The sequence below is a fragment of the Phacochoerus africanus genome, chromosome 4 (genome assembly GCF_016906955.1).
Source record: "Phacochoerus africanus isolate WHEZ1 chromosome 4, ROS_Pafr_v1, whole genome shotgun sequence".
Taxonomy (NCBI): Eukaryota; Metazoa; Chordata; class Mammalia; order Artiodactyla; family Suidae; genus Phacochoerus; species Phacochoerus africanus.
Window position 1 is genome coordinate 69319311 of NC_062547.1, and position 24230 is coordinate 69343540.

A 24230-nucleotide genomic window follows, 5' to 3' on the forward strand; every position below is an offset into this window, starting at 1 on the left:
GCCACTGGGGAAAATCCCTCCCTCCTTTAGTAACATTCTTGGCTTCTCTAATATAATCTTTTCCATTTACTTGTTTATAATCCAGCTGTCCCTCTAGAGCATTCTCAACGGGAGTGATATGGCTCCCAAGAGAGCCAAAATAAATTCTTAGATGGCTTAAAACAAAAGCTTAGACATTGCGATAGCTTATAGCCCTCCTAAGCCAACCCTCCAGGACAAAATATTATTTATGAATATTTAATTTCTATTGTTAGGGGAAAATTAAATGTAATTAGATTAAATTGATTTAAATTAAGGATAGGAGTTCCAGTTGTGGCTCAGTGGAAACGAAACTGACTCCCATCCAGGAGTTCCCATCATGGCACAGCGGAAAAAAATCCGACTAGGAACCATGAGGTTGTGGGTTCAATCCCTGGCCTTGCTCAGTGGGTTAAGGACCCAGCATTGCCGTAAGCTGTGGTACAGGTTGCAGATACAGCTCAGATCTGGTGTTGCTGTGGCTCTGGCGTAGGCCAGCAACTGTAGCTCTGATTAGACCCTTAGCCTGGGAACCTCCATATGCCACAGGTACAGCTCTAAAAAGACAAAGGACAAATAAATAAATTAATTAAATAAATTAAAAAACAACAACAAAACTGACTCCCATCCATGAGGATGCAGATTGGATTCGTGGCCTTGCACAATGGGTTAAGGACCTGATGTTGCCATGAACTGTGGTGTAGGTTGCAGACCCATCTCAGATCCCATGTTGCTGTGGCATAGGCCAGCAGCTACAGCTCCAATTCCACCCCTACCCTGGGAACCTCCATATGCTGCATGTGTGGCCCTAAAAAGACAAAATTAATTAATTAAGGATAATTCCATTTCTCACCTAGAAAGGAGCAATAATGAAAAAATAGTTGAGAAAAACTGCTCACGAATGCCAGCTGCAGAAAGCAGACATTTGCCTATTTGGTTCATCTCTGGGTCCCCAACACCCATGGGGTGTCTGTACTTAGTATGTGTTCAATTAATGGACATTTGGGATGGGACAGGAACCAGATTATAAATAGCTTTTTTTTGGCCTCATTTTGTGGCATTTGGAAGTTCCCAGGCCAGGGATTGAGCTCATACCACAGTAGTGACTAGAGCCACAGCAGTGACAGTGCCAGATCCTAAACTACTAGGCCACCAGGGAACTCCTAAGAGAATTTTTAAATCAGGTTAATGAGGATAGGCTCTTTATCCTGCAGGCTGTACGGTCACTGACATATTTTGAGTGGTGACCAATGTAACCAGATTTTCTTGTGAGAAAGATTATTCTGGAAGCATGTAGAGAATAGAATGGAAAGGAATAAATAAGTAGGAGACCAGGAAGGAGGCTGGGAAAATGAGTGAAAGAAAGAGAGTGGTCTAGCAGCCCAGATAAAAATGCAAAGTTTGTACAAAGGGCCAATAAACACTTGTGCAACCTCACTCAAGTTTACTCCAAGAAATACAAAATCCAAACAATGGAGCAGATGGGCAAAACTGTAAAAAATTGCTATTACCCAATGGTAGCAAAGATGTAGAGAAAAAGACTCTCCCATATTTTCTTAGTATGTGAGGTTATGTAAACTCTTAGATGGAATGTTGACAATATCTACTAAAACTTAAATGCACATATATATTTTCCTTTGAGTCAGCTAATAATTCAGCCTGTGAGAAAAACTTGTAAATACAAAGATATGAGAATAAGCTATCCAGGCAGTATTGTTCATGATAGCAAAAACTGGCAATGCCTATCTGTCCATTCCAGGTTGGTTGAATGGAGCAAGTTATGCTATTCTGTCATCAATATAAGTGCTATGCAGTCTTTAAGGAAATAGATCCATTTGTGGGACATGTTAAAAAAATATATATCTTGGAGTTCCCATTTTGGCTTGGTGGGTTAAGAACCCGAATAATATCTATGAGGATGCGGGGTTTGATCCCTGGCCTCACTCAATGGGTTAAGACTCCTGCATTGCTGTGGCTGTGGTGTAGGCCAGCAGCTGCTGCTCTGATTATATCCCTTGCCTGGGAAGGTCCATATGCCATGGGTGTGGCCCTAAAAAGACAATAAATAAATAAATGTCTAAGATGAGAGTAAACTAGCTATAAAATGACGTATGCTATAGGAACTTTTTTTTTTTTTTTAAATGGCTGGCACCCGTGGCATATGGACATTCCCAGGCTAGGGGTTGAATCAGAGCTTAGCTGCCGGCCTACACCACAGCCACAGCAATTCAGGATCCGAGCCTCTTCTGTGACCTACATCACAGCTCACCCCAATGCTGGACGCTTAACCCACTGAGTGAGGCCAAGGATTGAACCTGAGTGCCCATGGATGCTAGTTGGGTTACTGCTGAGCCACAATGGGAACTCCCCAGGAAGCAATTTTTGTAAGCAAATTTTTGTCAGGTGGGTTAAGAAGCTGACTAGCATCCATGAGGATGTGGGGTTTGATCCCTGGCCTCACTCAGTGGGTTAAGCCTCCTGCTGATCCCTAGGAAGCAATTTTTTCCCCACACCCATCTGTGGCTTATGGAAGTTCCCAGGTCAGTGGTCAAATCCTAGGCACAGCTGCAGTCAGATTTTTATTTTTTTTTATTTTCTTATTTTTGTCTTTTTGCCATTTCTTGGGCCGCTCCCACGGCATATGGAGGTTCCCAGGCTAGGGGTCGAATCGGAGCTGTAGCTGCCAGCCTACGCCAGAGCCACAGCAACGCAGGATCCGAGCCGAGTCTGCAACCTACACCACAGCTCATGGCAACGCCGGATCGTTAACCCACTGAGCAAGGGCAGGGACCGAACCCACAACCTCATGGTTCTTAGTCAGATTCGTTAACCACTGCGCCACGACGGGAACTCCTGCAGTCAGATTTTTACTCCACTGTACCACAGCAGGAACTCCTGCAGTTTACTTTTATATACACTGGAAACCAAAAATTTGTGACTCGCAATATTTATATTATTTATGTACTTATTTTGATATGTGCTTCCCTGCCATGGTCTGGAAATGAAACTGCAGTATCTCCAAGGTCTGCCTGCCCTTCCTTTTCAGTAACTTTCTGTATGGCATACTTTTTCTTAAACATCAAGCATGTACTATTTTTACAAAAAAAAACCCGGATATTTTCCAAGGAAAAGTACAAGGGGGGCCAAAGGAGTATAGAGCAGCGGGGAGAAGGCTGAGTCCAAAGCTGGATGGGAAAAAAAAAATCACCATTCTTTTGGTCCTTCCTTACGGCACCGACATTCTTTCCACTTCCAGAATCTCCAAAGAGGAGTTCCCTGGTGGCCTAGTGGTTAAGGATCTGGCAGTCACTGCTGTGGCAGGGCTCAGATCCTTTGCCCGGGAACTTCCACATTGCCACAGGAATGGAGGAAAAGAAAAAAGAAAAATCTCCATAGGACAGCACAGCAACCAGGAGAGCATCCTGCAAAGGGCATGAGGAAGGAAGTGTGGATGTGCAAGGTGCACCACCTGCTGGAAACTCAGCAGCAGCTACAGGGAACTCTGGACCTCACTGGTGGAATTCGATTTCTCCATGTTCTTCATAAGAACTGGAAACACGGGAGTTCCCGTCATGGCGCAGTAGTTAACGAATCCGACTAGGAACCATGAGGTTTTGGGTTCGGTCCCTGCCCTTGCTCAGTGAGTTAATGATCCGGCATTGCCGTGAGCTGTGGTGTAGGTTGCAGACACGGCTTGGATCCCGTGTTGCTGTGGCTCTGGTGTAGATCAGTGGCTACAGCTCCGATTAGACCCCTAGCCTGGGAACCTCCATATGCCGTGGGAGCGGCCCAAAGAAATAGCAAAAAGACCAAAAAAAAAAAAAAAAGAACTGGAAACACGTCCACAAAAAGCCATGCATTAGAATATATGCACAGATTTTTTTGTGGCTCAGTGGGTTAAGGATCAGGCATTGCTGCAAGCTGTGAGGTAGGTTGCAGGTACGGTTGAATCTGTGTCGCTGTGGCTATGGTGCAGTTCGGCAGCTGTAGCTCTGATTCAGCCCCTAGTTTGGGAAATTCCACTTCTTAAAAGGAAAAAAAAAAAAAAAGATGTGGTACATATACACAGTGGAATACTACTCAGCCTTAAAAAAGAATGAAATAATGCCATTTGCAGTAACATGGATGGACCTAGAGATTCTCATACTAAGCGAAGTCAGACAAAGACAAATACTGTATGATATCACTTATATGTGGAGTCTAAAACATGACACAAATGGGAGTTCCCGTTGTGGCTTAGTGGTTAATGAATCCGACTAGGAACCATGAGGTTGCAGGCTTGATCCCTTGGCCTTGCTCAGTGGGTTAAGGATCCGGCGTTGCTGTGAGCTGTGATGTAGTTTGCAGACGCGGCTCGGATCCCTTGTTGCTGTGGCTGTGACGTAGGCTGGTGGCTACAGCTTCAATTTGACCCCTAGCCTGGGAACCTCCATATGCTGCAGGAGCAGCCCAAGAAATGGCAAAAAGACAAAAACAAAACAAAACATGACACAAATGAACCTATGTATGAAACAGACTCCGAGATAAAGAATATGTACATGAATGTTCATAGCAGATTCACCATGACCCCCAAACTGGGAACAATTTGAATTGGTTTGCTAGGTCTGCTGTAACAAAATTCCACAGACTGAAAAGGATTATAAACAGAAATGTATTTTCTCCCTGTTCTAGAGGCCAAGAGTATGAGATCAAGGTGTTGGCAGGATAGGTCCCTTCTGAGGCCTCACCTCCCTCCTTGGCTTGCATATGGCTCTATTCTCCCTGTGACTTCACATGGTCCTTGTAAGGACATCGGTCATGTTGGCTTAGGGTCCACCCTAATGACCTCTTTTAATAAATATAGGGAGTTCCCATTGTGGCACAGCAGAAATGAATCTGACTAGTATCCATGAGGATGCAGGTTCAATCCTTGGCCTCACTTAGTGGGTTAAGGATTCAGGTACCACATTGCTGTGAGCTGTGGCATAGGCCAGCAGCTACAGCTCGGATTTGACCCCTAGCATGGGAATTTCCATATGCCTCGGGTGCAGTCATAAAAAGAAAAAAATATAGTCGATTGACAATGGTTTTTTATTTGCTTGCTTTTGCTGCACCTCTGGCATGGGGAAGTTAATGGGCCAGGGATTGAACGCTAGCCATAGCAGTGACAATGCAGGATCTTTAACCCACTGAGCCACCAGGGAGCTTCCTTCTGTTTTAAGGGCTGCACTTGCAGCCTATGGAAGTTCCCAGGCTAGGGGTTTAACCGGAGCTGCAGCTGCTGGTCTATGCCACAGCCACAGAACCACCAGATCCTAGCGCAGCTTCAACCTACACCACAGCTGGAGGCAATGCCAGATCCTCAACCAACTCATCAAGGCCAGGGATCATTGAACCTGAGTCCTCATGGATACTAATCAGGTTCTTAACCTGCTGAGCCACAATGGGAACTCCCTGTTTAATTTTGATTGTAGTATTTCTTACTCTTTAAAATCCCCCAGTTCATTGTGGAATTTATCTGCCTGCTTTATTCTTGAGGCAGGAAGTGTCGGCATTGGCCTTATTGCTATGGATGTTCCCAGCCCCAGAACCAGGACTGGGATGGTCAGTGGCAGATCAGTGATTGTATGGTGCTGCCCGTGTGCATTTTTGGTAAGTAGCTGCAGACGATCACCGCATGTCAACATGGACACAGCCAACAGGCATATTATACATGTGCGTGATCATGGTCACTGTGGTGATGGGGTGTTAAAAAAGCTTCCTCATGACACAAAAAGGGGAAACAAGTGCTGATTATTCATCTTCACTGTTGTGGGAGTCGGTGTCTTTTTTTCTACAGCTTGCTTTTCTTTAAAAACCACAAACAGACTTGAGAGAGAAAAGCAGGTTGCAGATAGATAGGTGGAGATGCATAGATTAACCTAATGTTTTGAAAGACAGAATGACTGAGTTTATGGACCTATGGTAAATGAGGAAAAATTTGGACAGGAAGGAGACATGGCAATACTTTCATGGCAGTTGTGTCTGGGGAAGTAGCTAATGAGGATCTGAGAGGCACGCAAAGGGGTTCAGCTGTACCTTGAATATTTATTGCATTAAAAAAACAACCTGCTGGAGTTCCCGTTGTGGCACAGTGGAAACGAATCTGGCTAGGAACCAGAATCTGGCTAGGTTGTGGGTTCTATCCCTGGCCTCACTTAGTGGGTTAAGGATCCGGTGTTGCCATGAGCTGTGGTGTAGGTCAAGGACTCAACTAGGATCCCCTGTTGCTGTGGCTGTGATGTAGGCCAGCAGTAACAGCTCCGATTGGACCCCTAGCTTGGGAGCCTCCATATGTTGCGGGTGTGGCCCTAAAAATATAAAAACAAAACAAAAAGCCAAAAAACCTGCTATGGAAAATAGGATAGGTCCTCAAAAACTTAGGAATTCCTGCTGTGGCACAGCAGGCTAAGGATCCAGCCTTGGTGCAGCTGGAGGGTGGGTCACAACTATCCCTGGCCTGGGAACTTCCAAATGCCACAGAGGCAGCCAAAAACAAAACACAAAACACACACAAACAACCACCTTAGAAATAGAATATAGAATAGAACTATGAGCCAGCAATCCTATGTCTGGGTATGTACCCAAAATAATAGAGAAGTATGGTTTCCAACAGATATTGGTACATCCAAATTCATAGCAGCCATGATTCACACTAGCCCAAAGTTGGAAGCAATCTCAGCGTCCACTGACGAATGAATGAATAAACCAAGTGTGGCCCATCCATAAAATGGATTATTCAGTCTTAAAAAAGAACAGGAGTTCCCATCGTGGCTCAGCGGAAACAAATCTGGCCTGGGAACTTCCATATGCCACATGAGGATGCAGGTTCGATCCCTGGCCTCGATCAGTGGGTTAAAGGATCCAGCGTTGCTGTGAGCTGTGATGTAGGTCACAGACGCAGCTCAGATCCAGTGTTGCTGTGGCATAAGCAGGCGACTACAGCGCCAATTTAACCCCTAGCCTGGGAACCTCCATGTGCCTTAGGTGTGGCCCTAAAAAGACAGAGGAAAAAAAAAAGCAGAGTTCCCATTGTGGCTCAACAGTAACTAACCTGACTAGAATCCATGAGGACTTGGGTTTGATCCCTGGCCTTGCTTAGTGGGTTAAGGATCCAGCATTGCCACAAGCTGTGGTGTAGGTTGCAGATGTGGCTCGGATCATGTGTTGCTGTGGCTGTGGTGTAGGCCAGAAGTTACATTTTTTTTTTTTTGGTCTTTTTGCTATTTCTTTGGGCCGCTCCCTCGGCATATGGAGGTTCCCAGGCTAGGGGTCGAATCGGAGCTATAGTCACTGGCCTACGCCAGAGCCACAGCAACGCAGGATCCGAGCCGCGTCTGCAACCTACACCACAGCTCACGGCAACACCGGATCATTAACCCACTGAGCAAGGGCAGGGATCCAACCCGCAACCTCATGGTTCCTAGTCGGATTCGTTAACCACTGCACCACGACGGGAACTCCTACAGTTTTGATTCAACCCCTAGATTGGGAACTTCCAAATGCTGAGGGTGCAGTCCTAAAAAGAAAAAAAAGGGAAAGAGCTCCCGACACATACTACAATGTGGATGTACCTTTGCATCTTGAGGACATGATTGATGCTTGTGAAATAAGCCAGTCACAAAAAGGCAGATACTGTGTGATTCCACTCATGTGAGGCCCCTAGAGGAGTCAAATCCAGAGACAGAAAGTAGGATGGCAGATGCCAGGGATGGAGGAGGGGGAGGGGGAGTCAGTGTTTAGTGGGGACAATTTCAGTTTCACAAGGTGAAGCGCTCTGGAGGTGGATGGTACTGACAGTTGCACAGGGTGAGTGTACCTAGAGCATTCGTTTGTCAACTGTATAAAGATGGGGAGTTCCTGGCTCAGTGGTAACAAACCTGACCAGTGTCCATGAGGACTCAGGTTCAATCCCCACCTTGCTTGTTGGGTTAAGGATCCAATGTAGATCCCATGCTGCTGTGGTTGTTGAGTAGACTGGCAGCTGCAGTTCCAATTCAACCCCTAGTCTGGGAACTTCATGTGCTGAGGGTGTGGCCCTAAAAAGAAAAAAAAAACAAAACTGGACTACTTGTACATTGCTGGTGCAAATGTAAAATGGTATAGCTGCTGTAAAAAAGCTTCCCAGTTCCTTAAAAAGGTTAAGCATAGAATTATGCAGATCCAGCAATTAAATTTCTAGGTATATAATAAAGAGAACTGAAAGCAGGAAGTCAGACACTTATCAGTGTTTACTCCACTATTGTTCACAATAGTAAGAAGGTGGAAACAACATAAGTGCCCACTGACAGATTAATGGATACACGATGTGTGTACACATAATGGAATTATTATTCAGCCTCAAAAAGTTAACTCTGGAGTTCCCGTTGTGGCTCATCAGGTTAAGAATTTGGATGTACAAATATCTGTTGGAGAACATATTGTCAGTTATTTTGGGTACATACCCAGGAGTAGAATTGCTGGCTCATATTTCTATCCTGTATTTACAACAGCAGAAAGAGCATCTCGTTACTATGAAGGAACTTAGTCAATTCTACATGTGAATTCTCTCTAGTCCTTTAGTCTTATGATTAAGGCACCTGTGACTTCAGTGGAAAGTTACAGTTGAAGTGTCACCAAGGGCTTTTTCATAAAAGTACGTGTAGAGGTGGTGGAGCAGCTATTACCTCACATCCTAACAGGGTTGTGTGCTGGTGACTGACATCTTTGTCTGCTTCTGCTTTGTCATTTTTTCCCCCTTTTTGGCCACCCCTGTGGCATGTGGAAGTTCCCAGGAAAGGGACAAAACCCCTACCATAGCAGTGACCTGGGCTACAGTGACAACACTAGGCCACCATGAACTCTGCCTTTAAAACGCTTTCCCACTTGCATCTCACTGGCCAGAACTTGAGTCACAACTCCCACCCCCAATACACTAATGATCTAACATCAGACAAACGCCTCCATGGGGTCACCTTCAGCAATGAGGAGCCCACCCTCAGCCAGCCTCTGAGAGGAAGCCAGAAGCCCCTTGTAAATTATGAGTCAACACCCATGGCAATTTATAGGAGAGATTTATTTGAAGAAATATTACAACATATAAAAACTACATAAAGTCTTAAATTTCCACTCATACAGTGGTAAATTTGATATAATGCATAATAAAAAACCTTTAAAATCCAGAATGCACAAAGTACTGCACAGTTTGATCACTAAGTCAGTTAGTTGATAAGCAAACCTCACAGAACAGTTTCACTGTCAGCCAAGGCCACAAACACCGTGTACAACACATTGAACTGACAGACTGAAATGTTAAAAATACAATATCAGTGCACGTTGGGTATCCCTGGTGCCAGAAACAAGGGCGATGGGAGGGCAAAACTAGTCCTTCGTAGTCTCTTCCTTGACTTTAACTAAAGAGAAATAAAGGGAAAGTCACTGCAGGGAACACATGTTACACTAAGCAATGGGCAAGTATAACAGGAACTGCGTTAATGCCCAGGCGCCCATGTTAAAGGATGACCCCATGAGGACCTGTGGCAACTCTGCATCAGCATCCAGAGAGGGGGCACTGCTCAGGTGTCCCTAAAGGTTTCCAGACCTCCCAGGTTAGTGGCTAAGGCAGGCCCGGACAAGCCAGACTCCCTGGGCAGGACAGAGGCAAGTGTTTCCTGGGTACCGGGCTCCAGTGCTATAAGCACTTATAGGAGCCTTCAACTCAAGCTCAGCCACCCCTTGACAGAAGCAAGGCTACCAGGGAGGGTGGGTGACTCGCTTGAGTACAGAGCCTAAAGCTGTACCCTTGCCGCCCTGCCCCACGCCCCCATACCTGAGGCGCTCTCTCGTGCTTTGGCCAACATACAGTGCTTGATCTCTAAGCCGATGGCTTTGGCCAGCGGTGGTGGCACAGCATTACCCACCTGCCAGAGAGAAGGAGGGCGATGCTCAGAACATGGGCACAGCGCCCCTGGTCTCACGGGCCTCCAGAGCCCCTCTACCACGATGGCGCTCAGACTTTCCACCCAGCCCACCCCAAACACCAACGGGTCAAGAACCACCCAGACAAGGGGGCCTTCGAAAGGCTTTAGAAAATCTTAGACATCCAGATATGGAAGACACCATGCTTCACTTCCACCCAAGGGCTGTTGCTTCCAGTGCACAGGATGGGGAAAAAGGTGAGATGGGTTTTGCTATAACCTCAGGCACTGCTGGCTTTTTCAGCCTCATGCCTGTAATACTTGGAAATGCATTTAATTAACCCAACATCCTGAGAAACAGTGAGGAATTACTGGTTCAACTCCTAGCAGTGAAGTTCCACCACCACCCACTTAGCCTGCTCCTTCACTCAAATTCAATGTGCTGGAACTTTCCTTGGAGCTAAATCTGCCTCAACTATAAATGGCAATCAACATGCTTAGTGACTCAGCCTGACCCGTGAGCATACCAGGCCCGAGGAATAGGAGTCTCTCCCTCCTGACCACCACTCTCCTGGGAGTACTAAACCCAGTCAGCCAACATGCTCTTGGGGCTTAGTGTCCCCTCAGAAGTGACCATGTGAGCCAAGCCCACTGAACCACCCCACCCTGGTGGGAGGTGCCGGGGGAGAATCTACTGACCTGCCGGTGCTTGTCCAGGATGTTGCCGAACAGCCGGTAGGTGTCGGGGAAGCCCTGGGAGCGGGCACACTCCCGCACGCTCACCACACGGTGCTGTTCCGGGTGGAGCACGCGGCCCTGGGGTGAGAGGTGAGTGGTGCAGTGGGGGTGGGGAAGAGACAAGAAAACTGTACCATGGAAAACCCAGCCCTGAACCTTGGGGAGTGGGCCTGCCCCATCCAGAGGTAGAAGGTGAGGAGACCAGCCCACCTGCTAAGCCTGTATCTCCACCCCCTCCCAGGCCCCACCCAGGCCCACCCGGCCCCCAGACCAACCTGCTTGCCCATGGGCTCAGGGTTGGTGACAGTTGTGCTGAAAAAGCCGTCCCACTCAAGCCGTCCATAGAGGCCAGCCCAGTGGTTGTGCCTGTTCCCGGTGTGGGGCAAGCACCAGGGAATGAGGGTATTGAATTGTCTGGCCGCAGGGTCACAGGCTTTGCCCGCTGGAAGAGAAGGTTGCAATGAGGTTCTGAGTACAGAATGGGAGGTAGAGGGTAGCCAACAGTCCCCGCTCTCTGGGCAAGGCTTTTACTATAGACCCTGCCCTTAGCAGCTGTTTAGACCAGGGACACCAGGCTTGGCATGTCTGCGCCCAACCCAGGGCTAGTGGGTTACTAGGTAACAGCCCTAGTGCGTCCTAAGAAACTCTGGAGGCAGGGCTCCTTCCCTGAGCCCCCTGGACTACTGCAGAATTTCTGGGGCTGGGGGCTCACACCCAACTTGAGGGAGCCCACACCAAGGGGCCCACCTTCCACGCAGGAGCAGACCCCACGGAGGGCCCCGGTGCTGCTGCAGCCATTCTTCTTGTCGTGGTAGTTGTACCGCAGCTTCCTGGCCAAGGTGCCATCTGAGAGCCGCACCTCAATGTTTGGTAGGTCCCGCCAGTCTGAGCCTGGGGCCAGAGGGATGTGCCGCATACGGGCGGCCACCAAGGCGCTCATGTCCTAGGAGAACACAGCAGGCCCCAGCTGTCGCTGAGTTCAGGGAGCACCCGAGCACATGCAGTTGATGGGCAGCATGATGCTCAGCACTGGGAACACCATGGGGCACGCGTCCCACAGAGGAAGATAAACAGTAACTACAATGGACAACCTCTGGATGGCACAGTTACCATAAAGACAACAGAACAGGGATGTGGAGTGAGGGGGAGCAGGTGAAGAATTAGCTTAGGGCAAGCACAGGGAGGGGTGACCCTATAGGATGGAAGCCAGCTGTGGGGAGAGCTGGGGTTTGGTGCACTGGGGAGAACAGAACGGGAGTGGCGAGAGATAAGGTCAGTGGTAGGAGGCAGTGGCCAGACATGTCACTCTGGACCTATTCCTACAAAGACTGTAGCTCTGATGACACCTGATATGACCATGTACTGCAGGGGTGGGAAGGAGAAGCAGGAGGCAGTGAGGTGGTGAGGCTGCGGGCCAGCTGAAATAATGCGGTTTGGGTCAGGGGCCAAAGTCAGTGGAGGAGTTAGGAAGGGGCTGAGATCAGATTCCCCCTCCTACCCCAAAGCCCATCCTGGCAGGACCCCAAACACAGATCTGTTCCTGTGAGTTGGCTGGAAGGAGGCCCCACCTTGGGTGGTGCTATTACCTTACAGATGTGGTCCCTGAGGATGGGCTGGTACTGCGAGCCCCGGAGCTGCCTTTGGAACCAGGACTGAGGCTCTCCATTGTACGAGATCTCCTGCGCCGATGCTCCATTCCGGATCTCGGGAAGGTCGGACATTGTGTCCCGCACAGTGATGGTTCGGAAGGGACCCGAGCTCAACCTGCGACAGGGCACAGCAGATCAACACCTCTGGGGACACATGGCTACCATGCCCGGACTGCTGGCATGGCCTCCTCCAGAGAAGGCAACTTGAGGGCACAGGGGCAGCGTTCTCCTCAGACCGCCTGATAAGGGGACAGACAGGCTATAGTGTGGGCCCTGCTCCTGACTGACTGCAGCCAGGCCTCTGGCCAATGCCCCGTACACAGGGCACTTGGGGTCAGAATGAGACTAGAGGTAGAAGAGCATGAGGGGCAGGCTGGATGCTGTGCCATCTGCTCCTTGGCTCAGACCTCTACCCAGAGATCCACCAGCACCAGTCCTCCTGGGGAAGGCTCACAAGTGCCATGCATGACAGCAGGCAAGCGGGGGTCCTACCTAGTGATGTTGCTGACAAACTTCTTATCATCGACCACGACGCTCAGCTGACAGGCCCGGGGTGCGAACACGTGTAGTGGCTCTGGGAACAGCGGGAGCTGCTCTCCGGGGGCCGCGGCCAGGATGATGGCCCGCCTCCTCGTCTGGGCCACGCCATACTGACCAGCCTGTGCACGGGAGGGCCAGACACATGCACAGTCAGTGGGCACCTCTGACCAGCCAGCCTGAGGGCCAGGCTGCAGCACCCGGCTTTCTGGAGTGGCTGGCTGCCGTGAGGCTTCCCTAGGGAGCCTCAAGTTGAACCCGCAAGTTTGCCCCTAAGAGCAGATGGACCAGATGGGAGAACAAGAGAGCCAGATGGTGGCCGCAGCCCCTGGAGAGGATGGGAGTAAACCTCGCTGGTGATACTGGCTCTTCAGACAGCACATGAGGGATGCCAGGGTCTCGGGACTCAGGGAGAAGAGCAGCCAGAGCAGACACCAGGAACTCTGCCACCTGCCCGGCAGCTCATGGTCATAAGGAACAGAACAGGACTGCCAAAAGGCCTTGATCAGAAGGTGGGGACATCATGGAAGCTGAATGGGGGAACCAGGTAGTCCCTACATGCAAACACTCACTACTCTCCAGCCAGCTTTCCCTCCTGTTCTGGTACTCGTTTTAGTTCTAGCTATGCCGTCAGTTACTGGACGGTACACACAGTAGCTGTGTTCCTGAAAGGGCCTCACCCCTCTGATTACCCCAAATCCCTGTCCCTGCAGGCCCAGCATGGGTAGCCACCTGCAATGACCCCCCACATTCTTAGTTGTTGGTAAGCACGTTCATTCACCCAAAAGGAAAACCTGGTTTTTCAGCCTGTAACACTTTGCCCTGTGCTTAGTTCTTCACCCACCTGCTAGGACCTAACTGCTACCTGAAGCCTCACAGCTGACCCCCATCACTCCCTATAGAGGAAAACGAGGCAGTAGAGAGGCCTCAGGCACATGAGGGGATGCAGGGCTGGCAGCTGTCTCACCCACACTGCTGGTTACCACACTAAGGCCAGTCCCTTTGAGCTCTATTTTCAGTTTGGGACAGTCCAGAACTGCTGGCTCCCCTTCTCAGGCCACACATGTCGGCCCACTGTGCCCCTGCCAGGAACCCACCTGCAAGACGCCAAAGGTGCACTGGTAGCCCATGCGGACCAGGCAGCGGAGCGTGAGCTTCAGGACCATGGAGCGCTTGAAGGAGACGAAATTCCTGACGTTCTCCAGGAGGAAGTACCGGGGTCGGTAGTAGTCACAGTAGCTGTGGGAGGTGGGAGAGACGAGTCACCCCACACCCTGCCAGAAGGGGAAGACCTACTCTGCCAAAGCCCACTCCCTAGTGCTTGGCATTTGTCAGCAAAGCTCCCCGCTCTCAAGGACTCTCCCTAGCAGAGAGGAGGCCGTGAACTTCCCGAGGGCAGACCATCATCTCACCTTAGGGCATGACCTAAAGCAGCAGGGGAAGCTAAGGTAGTTAGTGCTCAGCCCTGGCACACCTGCGACACCAGTCACAGCCCTGAACGAAGAGAGGTTTCTACTCCGTTTACCTGAGGAAGGAGACCACTAGGGAGTTCTTGAACTTGGAATAGGTACGAGAGTTGAAGCGGTTCATGCCGCTAAAGCCTTGGCAGGGTGGCCCACCACATAGCATCTCCACATCTCCCTTCTGAGGCAGCTTCTGGCCACGGGAGTTGGTCACCTCCCCGGCCATGACTAGCTTCAGCAGGACATTGCAGTCCTCCGTGAACACCGTGGACCCAGGATTATTTAGCCGGAAGGCCTGGGCTGCAGGGTCCCACATCTCAATGGCCCACAGCGTTTCCGAGATGCCTGTGGACACAAGGACAAAGATGTGCTGTGAGCCCCCTCAAATGAGACTCTTTAGTCAGAACTGTGACCAGAGCCAGAAAGGTCTTCCAGGCAGAGCCTGCTCAATCCAGCTGCACTAGCCATGAGGAGAGAAAACCTGGAGCGTACCTGCTTGGTGGAATCCTTCTGATAATCCCCCACAGCCAGAAAACACATCCAGGGTCCGCAGCTTAGGCAGTTTTATTTCTGTCTCCAGTTCGCTCGGCTCACATGTTTGAGACTTTGTCCTGCTTTTCCCTGCAGAAGACAGGCCACAAGTCAGATCAGGGCCCTAAAGTGCTTTCTTCCGACACCGTGGTGATTCAGAAATAGCCGTGTTTTGAGTTGAGAGCAACAGAGCGAGGTAACATTGGAGGCTGTTTTGGGGATTTTTTGTTTTTGGCTGCACCCAAGGCATGTGGAAGATCCCGGGCCAGGGATCAAACCCAAGACACAGTTGTGGCCAGAGCCTTAACTTGCTCTACTACATGGAAACCTCCACAGGCTGTTCTTTTATACTGAGTGATTCATGAGAAGCTTGAGCTATAGAAGATAGACTTGAAAAGAGGCCCATGGAGCAACATACCTTTTCCCTTCCCTTTCCCTTTGTTTCCAGGGCTACGGGCATGATTTGGAGGATCTTCAAAGCTTTTGCTCTTGGCATTATAGGCCTGAGAAGGAAAGAACCACAGTAGTCTGGAGAAAAAACACTGGTCCCCAAAGAGGATTTAAGTTAACCTGATAAAAATCTACTTAATTTCTCCCTAATATGGTCATAAGCAATTAACCACCAATAAGAGTGTTTTTATTACAATGGAGAAGAGGAAGAAATTCTATAAGCACAAACATTTTATGTGGCTGACATTGAAATTCCTGCTATTTTAAGTACATGGACTACACATTCTAAAAATAGGCAAGTGTAGGAGTTCCCGTCGTGGCTCAGTGGTTAACGAATCCGACTAGGAACCATGAGGTTGAGGGTTCGATCCCTGGCCTTGCTCAGAGGGTTACGGATCTGATGTTGCCATGAGCTGTGGTGTAGGTCACAGATGCGGCTCGGATCCAGCGTTGCTGTGGCTCTGGTGTAGGCCAGCAGCTACCGCTCTGATGAGAGCCCTAGCCTATGAACATCCACATGCCGTGGGAGCGGCCCAAGAAAAGGCAGAAATACAAAAAAAAAAAAAAGGCAAGTGTAAAAATTAAGCTGTCCACATTGGAATCTGGGGGAAACAGACATGGATCATTTTAAGATAACCCAACACAGAAAAGCCACGCTGCAACAATTTAAAAGCAAATCGCTTCAGCAACAGCCTCCTGGCTCCTCTCTCCATAACCAGGTCACCTGTCAGCCATATGGCCCTGGCCTAGACACAGAGGCCTGGCTGGAGGGACTGGGGGCAGGGGCACCATGGCCTAACTTAGAGGTACTGGGTGGGTCAGCAAAGGCTGTTTAAGAGTCAAGTAAATTTTAGTTCCATTAGGACAATCAAGTGTTATATTTTGTTTTAAGCTAAAGTATTAAATTCCAGAACAGCTTGAACATCATAGATTTACTCTCTGGATAATTAAACTGCTCTCTCAGGGGCTGTGTCTGACCCAAAGGCTCTCCCTCCAGTGAGCCCAGGGCATCACCTCAAGGAAGTAGAAGCGGTCGGGGCCACCAGCTGAGAAGTCCTGGAGGCACTCAGGAAGGTCCTCGCCATACTCGACGGTGCATCGGCCCTGCACAGACTTGAAGTCCACCACGGCCTCCTCGTCACTCCAGTAAAGCAGGTTGATATCCGCATGGTAACTCGCTGGGGTGGACTTGTGGGTGTTCTCTGGCCTGCGAGTTCAAGAGTCTTTGTTACACATTCCTCAGAGGATGAGTGGGTAAACACCATGCCCCTCCCCAAATAAGTCACCTTGATTACTAACCCCCTTAGCTGGCACTCAACTCTACAAACTAAGTGATTTCTTGCCATGAACTCAACAAATGGTTTGCCTCTATTTGTGCCCCCACATAGCCCAAAAAACAGCCGCTGGTTTCCTGTTAAGAGGTATGTTTACAAGTTCCCTTGTGGTTCAGTAGGTTGGAGATCCTGCCCTGTCACTGCTGTGGCTCTGGTTACAGCTGTGGTGCGGGTTTGATCTCTGGCCTGAGGATTTCCACATGCCTTGGGCACAGCCAAAAAATAAGCATTTCTTGGAGTTCCCACTGAAGCACAGTGGGTTAGGAATCCAACTGCAGGAGTTCCCATCGTGGCTCAGTGGTTAACAAATCCGACTAAAAACCATGAGGTTGCAGGTTTGATCCCTGCCCTTGCTCAGTGGGTCAAGGATCCGGCGTTGCTGTGAGCTGTGGTGTAGGTTGCAAATGCAGCTCGGATTCTGCGTTGCTGTGGCTCTGGCGTAGGCTTGGCAGCTATAGCTCCAATTTGATCCCTAGCCTGGGAACCTCCAAATGCTGCAGGTGCAGCCCTAGAAAAGGCAAAAGAATCCAACTTCAGAGGTTCCCACTGTGGCACAACGGGATTGATAGCATCTTGGGAGCACTAGGACAACAGATTCAGTCCTCAGCCTGGCACAGTGGGTTAAGGATCCTGCATTGCCATAGCTGCAGCTCAAGTTGCGACTATGGCTTGGATCTTATTCCTGGCCAGGGAAGTCCACATGATTTGGGGAGGCCAAAAAAACAAAACAAAAAACCAAGACAAAACAAAAACTGCAGCAGCGGTGCAGGTTTGATTCCCCAGCCTGGTGGTGGGAGTTAAAGGATCTGGTGTTGCCACAGTTGCAGTGTAAGTCACAGCTGTGTCTGAGTCAATTCCTGGCCCAGGAACTTCCATATGCTGTGGGTGCAGCAATTAAAAAAAAAAAGCAGCAGCTGTCTAGAGCTGCTTTCTCTCACCTAGACTAACCAAGTTTTATTTCTCATTATTGAACTGATTATTACAAAGACTTTATACAATCTTTCATGTACATTAATTAATAAGTAGAGTGCCTTTAGCTCCCTCTGTATGGATTAGCTACTAACCACTATCAGGATCCCAGAAAAAGACCGAGTGAAGCCCAGAACAGGAAAACTGGGAACCAGCAGGGTGGGGTGTGGAGGCTCAGAATTCAGACAGTTGTAAACAAAACAGGGGTTCTGAGGGTGCCCAGGACATTCCTCGCCTGCTTTTGCCACACTCTGGACTTCTGCTCATGGATTTTAGGACAAAGCTCTGCAGCTCTAAGATAGAGGTCTGAAAGCACAGCTATGAAATATAGTCACCGTACCCACGAGATAGTCAGAAACACTTAGAACAGCTACTTCTACCCAATTCTTAGAACAGCCCTGTGTGTGCTACATTATAACCCCGGGTCAGGCAGAGGCTTTGCCAACCTGTAGAACTTGTTGAGTCTGATCTTGATGTCGGTCTCATTGGGCTTGCCATTGCTCTTTTTGGTGCAGAAGATCTCTTTTATGCGGCCAATTCGGTAGGGCTCAGGGGCATCCAGGTTGCTGCCTTTTATGTAGTCAGAGTATTTCCGGTAGTGTTCTGGGTACAGATCTTCATCCACAGGCTCCTTCCGTGGGCGTTTCACAGGACTGGACAGCTTAATGCTACAGAGAAGCAACCATTGTGAATGACTGAACATGAAGCCATAAACAGTTCAACATGACAGATCAGTGACAACCATTTAAATTCAGACACCCTAAACTAACACAGCTAAGTACCTCAGAATAGACTTAGAGATTAAGTCTCATCCTATACAGATGGAAAGGGGTATTTCTCCATTTGTGCCCTGGCTATAGTTGCTAAATTCAAATATTCCCCGCTCTCAGCCTCACGAGAGGATTATACTTCCTGGCACATGATTCCGCTCAGCTCCGTGCCTGTGAGTAGAGGTGACGCCCAAGCACTTGGAGCAGGAGCACTCAACTGGCAGGAGAGCCTCCAAGGTGCTTCCCCTCACCTCTGACCAGCAACTTCTGAGAAGGCAGAGGCTCTGTCAGTCCAAGTGCCCGGAACCACAGCAGACACACAGTGTAAGCAAGAAGTAAACTTCTGTGGTTTTAGAGTTGTCACCGTAGCATAACCTGCACTCTGGCTGAGGTGCTGAACCAGAGAGGCATGGAAAGAAGGCTCACAGTCTGGGCAAGCAGAATCTGGCCTGACCACATACTGCAGTAAAGCCAGTCATCTGATTCAGCCACAGAGACTGCAGGGCTGCACACTTGGAAGGCAGCTGCTGTGCTTTCCCACCAGGCCTCCCACAGTCTGATGGCTCCAATGGCACCTCTGAGGACCTGTGCTTTCCCTTGGGCTCTACCAGGAGCACATGGTAAAGACCACCACAGGGAGTCCTCCCCTTCCCTTCCATGCCTAGAACTGTTAAAAGGGGAGACACATACCCACTGTGGGGGCCTGGAAGGATGGAGGTTTTATAATTCAGTGACTGAACTGAGGCCTGGGGAGTGGGTTCCAATTAGGACTCTAGAAAAATGGAATTGCAAATCAGGAAACTGAGCTAAGCTAGGAAAATGATGGTTGTAAATCCAACCACATACTAGTCCTTAGAATGAATGAGGAATGGATCAAGTCTGGAAAACAACTGGCTTTGATTTTTCCCTGAAGAGCCTCAACTCTGATATGCAAGTCTTTTTGTGTGTTTTAGGGCCGTACCTGCAGCATATGGATATTCCCAGGCTAGGGGTTCTAAGTGGAGCTACAGCTGCCAGCTTACACCATAGCCACAGCCAACGCCAGATCCGAGACGTGTCTTCAACTTACACCACAGCTCGCGGCAATACCAGATCCTTAACCCACTGAGCGAGACCAGGGATTGAACCCTCAATCTCATAGTTCCTAGTAGAATTCGTTTCCCCTGCGCCGTAACAGGAACTCCTGATATGCATGTCTTATTGATACAATTCTATTTACCAAGAAATTCAGCCAGCCAGCCTTTACTCCAAGTCACTGTGCTAATAAGCACTTTTACTCACTTATTCCTTCAAGGCCTGGCAGACAGGCTACTCCTCTTCCCATCTGATAGACGGAAACTGGGAGAGGGTGGTCTCTACCGTGACCAACTGGGCAGGAACGCACCACTGACTGCAACACCCTCCCTTAGCCAGCGGGATCTCTGACTTCTTTCACAGACTCAGCTTCACTGCCACAGAATTAGTTGCTCTGCACTGGGTAGCTGGATACTGTCTGCCCATGACAGATGCCAGTGTGATGGCTTGGGAGCAGCTTGTACTGGGATGTGGGGTGGGGGACATTGTGGAGCCAGTCCTGTGCAGACCCAGGGCTCCTGGCCATGACTCACTTGAACGTGAAGGCCTCAGGGGGGAGGTACACGCCATCGCCCACTCGATACTGGATGCCATTCTTGGTGGCTGAGCTGTAGAGAACCCGGCCATCCAGGTCCTCAAGCTGCTCCATGACCCTGGGAACTTCTTTCTGTCTCATTTCAGCCAGGCGCGCACAGCTTACGCAGAACCTGAAGTAGTGAAGGACAAAAATCAAAAGCCCTTAAGTGGCTGGCAGTGACTGCAACAGCTGCCACCTGCTTAATCCAGACTCTGGTGATGAAAAAGAAGTATTTACAGATGTTAGAAGGAACTGGCCTTCCTGTACTTTTTCTTTTTACAGCCGCACCTGTGGCATATGGAAGTTCCTGGGCTAGGGATCAAAAGGGAGCTGCAACTGCCGGCATACGCCACGCCACACTGGATCCGAAGTGCATCTGCAACCAATGCTGCAGCTCACAGAAACACCAGATCCTTAACCCACTGAGACCAGGGATTGAACCCACATCCTCAGGGACACTACATCGGGTTCTTAACCCACTGACCCACAATAAGAACTCCTGCACTTTTAAGTTCACATTTACTTGGTACCAAAGCTGAAAGATACACATAATAGGAAAATGACAAGCTAAGCCCATTTTTTGAGTAGTTGCTATTAAAAACCCTATGACATGGAGTTCCTGTCCTGGCTCAGCAGAAACTAATCTGACTAGCATCCATGAGGACGCAGGTTTGATCCCTGGCCTCACTCAGTGGGTTAAGGATCTGGCATTGCCATGAGCTGTGGTGTAGGTCACAAATGAGGCTCAGATCCTGTGTTGCTATGGCTGTGGTATAGGCTAGAGGCTACAGTTCAAATTCAACCCCTAGCCTGGGAAGTTTCACATGCTACAGGTATGGCCCTGAAAAGATAAAACAAACCCTAGCAGGTCAAGGATTTGGTGTTGTCACCACTGTGGCTTGGGTCACTGCTGCAGTGCAGGTTCAATTTCTGGCCCAGGAACTTCCATGTGTTGCAGCCACACATCCCCACCCCCTAAAGTATATAGCTTCAAATCAAACAAAAAACCCCAAGGCATTAACAATCTAAAGATATGGTTAAGAACTCTAAATGCGAATGCACAGTGGTAAAGTTTTGGAACCTAAAACGTCAGGAGGCTCACACTTATCCCTAAAAGCTGAAAGGTTATTTGGTAAAATTTAATGTGATTTCTGGTTAATAAACCCTTAAAGGAAGATTAGAGACTTTTTTTTTTGTCTTTTTGCCATTTCTTGGGCCGTCCCCATGGCATATGGAGGTTCCCAGGCTAGGGGTCAAATCGGAGCTGTAGCTGCCAGCCTACGCCAGAGACACAGCAACGTGGGATCCAAGCTGCGTCTGCGACCTACACCACAGCTCACGGCAACGCCGGATGGTTAACCCACTGAGCAAGGGCAGGGATCGAACCCGCAACCTCATGGTTCCTAGTCGGATTTGTTAACCACTGCGCCACAACGGGAACTCCCTAGAGACTGTGTTAAAATAGATCAAGCTAAAAAGCAGCCCCAGGATGAATGGAGAAACACCAGAGGCATCTCAGTGAGCCCTCCAAGCTTCAGCTCCATCAGCCTTACTGCCACATGTTGCTTGCTCTTACAGGTGCCAGCTGCCACTTTTTAGTCAAAACCAAGTGAGGTACCAAGGTTAAAATGGAAGGCAGGGGGCACTAAACGATTTTTTTAGGAAGGTTCCCTAAAAGCATTCAACCACCAGTTAGGATAAAATGGAATCAAAGATTTCACTGATGAGAAAAGACACAAGACCTGGGGTACACACTGAGAAGCACAGGACACGGCCTGTCCTTGGATGGGACAGCTGCTCATGAGGCTAACTCCCCACAGGTGGTCCACACACTTGCAGCCACTGCAACCAAATGAGGCTGGCCTCCAGTGGGCTTGGGAAGACAATCAGAGGGTGTAGGGAAGACACACCCAGCAGACAGAACCACAGGAAAAGCTACAGAGATTCAGAGAGCACCAAGGAACGGCCCCAAAAAGCCCAGGCCCGGCACTCACTTGAACTTGTTGTCCTCCGTTGGCTGAGTTTTTGGAGGGGACTCAAACCTTGCATACTCTTGGTCATACCACAGCTGGTAGAAATAGGTCTTCCCATCATCCTTCGACATCAGTGCCTCGGGGTCCATGCCTCCCTGGGGACAAGGCCACCGTCAGCCATGATACAGCCTCTTGAAGTGAGGAGGGGCCCATAAGAGGCGCCAGGCACTCACCTCCAAGGCCCAGTTCTCTGACGGAGGTTTATAGATGACCTTCACTTTGCTATGAATGTATGAAAGCTGCATGTCCTCACATTCATCTACCAGGAACAGCTCCAGGGGGTCCGATGTGGCCCCGAGGACCGTATCTATCCCAGCACAGAACCAGTGGGCATGAAACATCTGCCCGTTGCTGCTGTCCTCCCACAGAGCTGTGACCCTGGAGCCAGAGAGGGGTGGGAAGAAAGTTCTAACCCGAGTGGCAGGTCGGGACCGAGCCTACTTAGGGGGACCGAGCCTACTTAGGGGGATATGTATTTGTGGGTTTAGTCTAGGGTGAAGAGCTGCTGGTGTTCCTGCACAATAGGCATCTCCTACTTGTTCAACAGAAAGTGTGGGCTGAGGTCAAGCAGAGGGAAGGATACAAACCTGGCTAAGTAGAGCGGTTTTGAGGAATCATCTGGAATAACAGAGACACAGTCCCCCACTTCCAGGGTTTCTGAGTCAATGCATACCTTCTTGTAGTAAATCTTCTTCCCATCAGTCTGTAAAGAAGAGCTTAATTTTAGGTGAGGATGGCTTTGAAGGTCTGTGCCAGGCTGGACCTGCATGTTCCTGTTACTTCACGGGAAAGCATGACTCACAATGATGTCACTAAGAAGGCATGGGTGCTACCAGCCAGCTACTACAGAGACCATCGTCCTCCCCTGGCTGCAGCAACGGGTGCTCGCATCCCTCCATTGCCAGCTCTGCCCTCCTGTATCAGTAGCAACGGGATCCAGCACTCGATTTTAACAGCACCGCATCCCACCCCTCACCCTCCCTCAGCCACACAGACCTCCTTCCCTCTCTCCCATAGGAAAGCTGGTTCCGACCTCAGGTCCGTGCCCTGTTCCTGAGACCTTCAGGCAGTTGGCTCTTCTCCAACCTTTTGGGTCTCAGCCAAACGTCACCTCCACAAAGAAGCCTTTATGGGCCCAGCCTCCTTCCTTCCCCCCACCTGCCTGACAGTACATGTGTCACAGGCAGGAGCGTAGCCATGTCTAGGCCTAGAGCACACCCAGCAGGGGTAGGCCTCACGCCACTGAGGAACTGACCGTACCTGACTTATGCCACCAAGGGAACAATGCTGAGAAGACACTCTCTCCAGCTTTGACGAAGGATTTGACCCTTAGGTGACCACAGAACCACAGAGAGGCAGTCTGCTACTGCTCCCGAACCCCTACTCCCAGGCCAGAGGGCCGTGATGGCTCTCTGCTACATAAGCTTTGACGGGGAACCAGCCTGACAGCCCTAAAACAGTATCAAAATGCCCATTCTGGAGCATGAGGAAAGCTGAGTGTTTGGGTGTATAAGCAAAGATGCATTTGTGGTGCTTGACATGGGCCTCAGCCTCTCGGCTAGCCCTGCTCTGCTCACAGGGCAAATGAGCAGGTTTCTCAACTCAAGGGCTCAGGCTGCACAAGACGTCTGGCAGCAAGACACCAGGAGACAAGTTGCTTCTATGAAGGGCAGCACAAAGATGAGAGCCAGGCCAGGATCACCTTGACAGCTTCTCCAATCCAAGAGATCCGGTCCTTGTTCTGTTTTTTCTTTTTCCCTTGATGCATCTTTTTGGGTGACGGCATCTCTGGAATATTATCATCAACTTCTTCATCATCATCTGCCTCTTTCATGGCCATATTGGGACACCTACAAAATCACTTGTTATAAGCAAGGTCCCCTTTACAAGTAAAGCCAACTAAAGGTGTTTTAGGCAGAAAACAGAGCAAAGGCTGGTGACAGTGCAGGACAAAGGGATCCTGCCTGCTCTGTACATGTCACCCCAGCCGAACCACACAAGGCCTAGCTGACATTTCTCTCTACCTCAAGGTCAAGTGTTGGCCAAACCTACCTCCTCTCTTGGCAAGCTTGTTTGCTGCGTCCACTACCACCAAATTTAACCATATCCTTACAGGCTTTACACTTTCCACACTCAGGCTGTTGACAAACCTAAAACACATTTTTTAAAAGTG

The 24230-nt window shown here is 49.4% G+C and overlaps 1 protein-coding gene across 4 annotated transcripts in view; it reads right to left on the minus strand.

Moving 5' to 3' along the window:
- Positions 1-9072: 9072 nt before the first annotated feature.
- The window catches only part of DNMT1 (DNA methyltransferase 1), a 46076-nt gene continuing 30918 nt past the window's right edge, over positions 9073-24230 (minus strand). For all 4 annotated transcript variants that reach the window (XM_047776996.1, XM_047776995.1, XM_047776998.1 and 1 more), the window contains exons 22-40: positions 24110-24207; positions 23760-23907; positions 22645-22760; positions 22231-22435; positions 22019-22152; positions 19981-20154; positions 18050-18271; positions 16315-16507; positions 15269-15353; positions 14812-14940; positions 14382-14664; positions 13954-14095; positions 12812-12978; positions 12257-12434; positions 11418-11613; positions 10946-11112; positions 10632-10748; positions 9845-9935; positions 9073-9428 (exon numbers count right to left, since the gene is read on the minus strand). In XM_047776996.1, coding sequence (XP_047632952.1) covers positions 9397-9428; positions 9845-9935; positions 10632-10748; positions 10946-11112; positions 11418-11613; positions 12257-12434; positions 12812-12978; positions 13954-14095; positions 14382-14664; positions 14812-14940; positions 15269-15353; positions 16315-16507; positions 18050-18271; positions 19981-20154; positions 22019-22152; positions 22231-22435; positions 22645-22760; positions 23760-23907; positions 24110-24207 — 2877 coding nt within the window. In that variant the 3' untranslated portion in view covers positions 9073-9396. The remainder of the gene's footprint in view (positions 9429-9844; positions 9936-10631; positions 10749-10945; positions 11113-11417; positions 11614-12256; positions 12435-12811; positions 12979-13953; positions 14096-14381; positions 14665-14811; positions 14941-15268; positions 15354-16314; positions 16508-18049; positions 18272-19980; positions 20155-22018; positions 22153-22230; positions 22436-22644; positions 22761-23759; positions 23908-24109; positions 24208-24230) is intronic.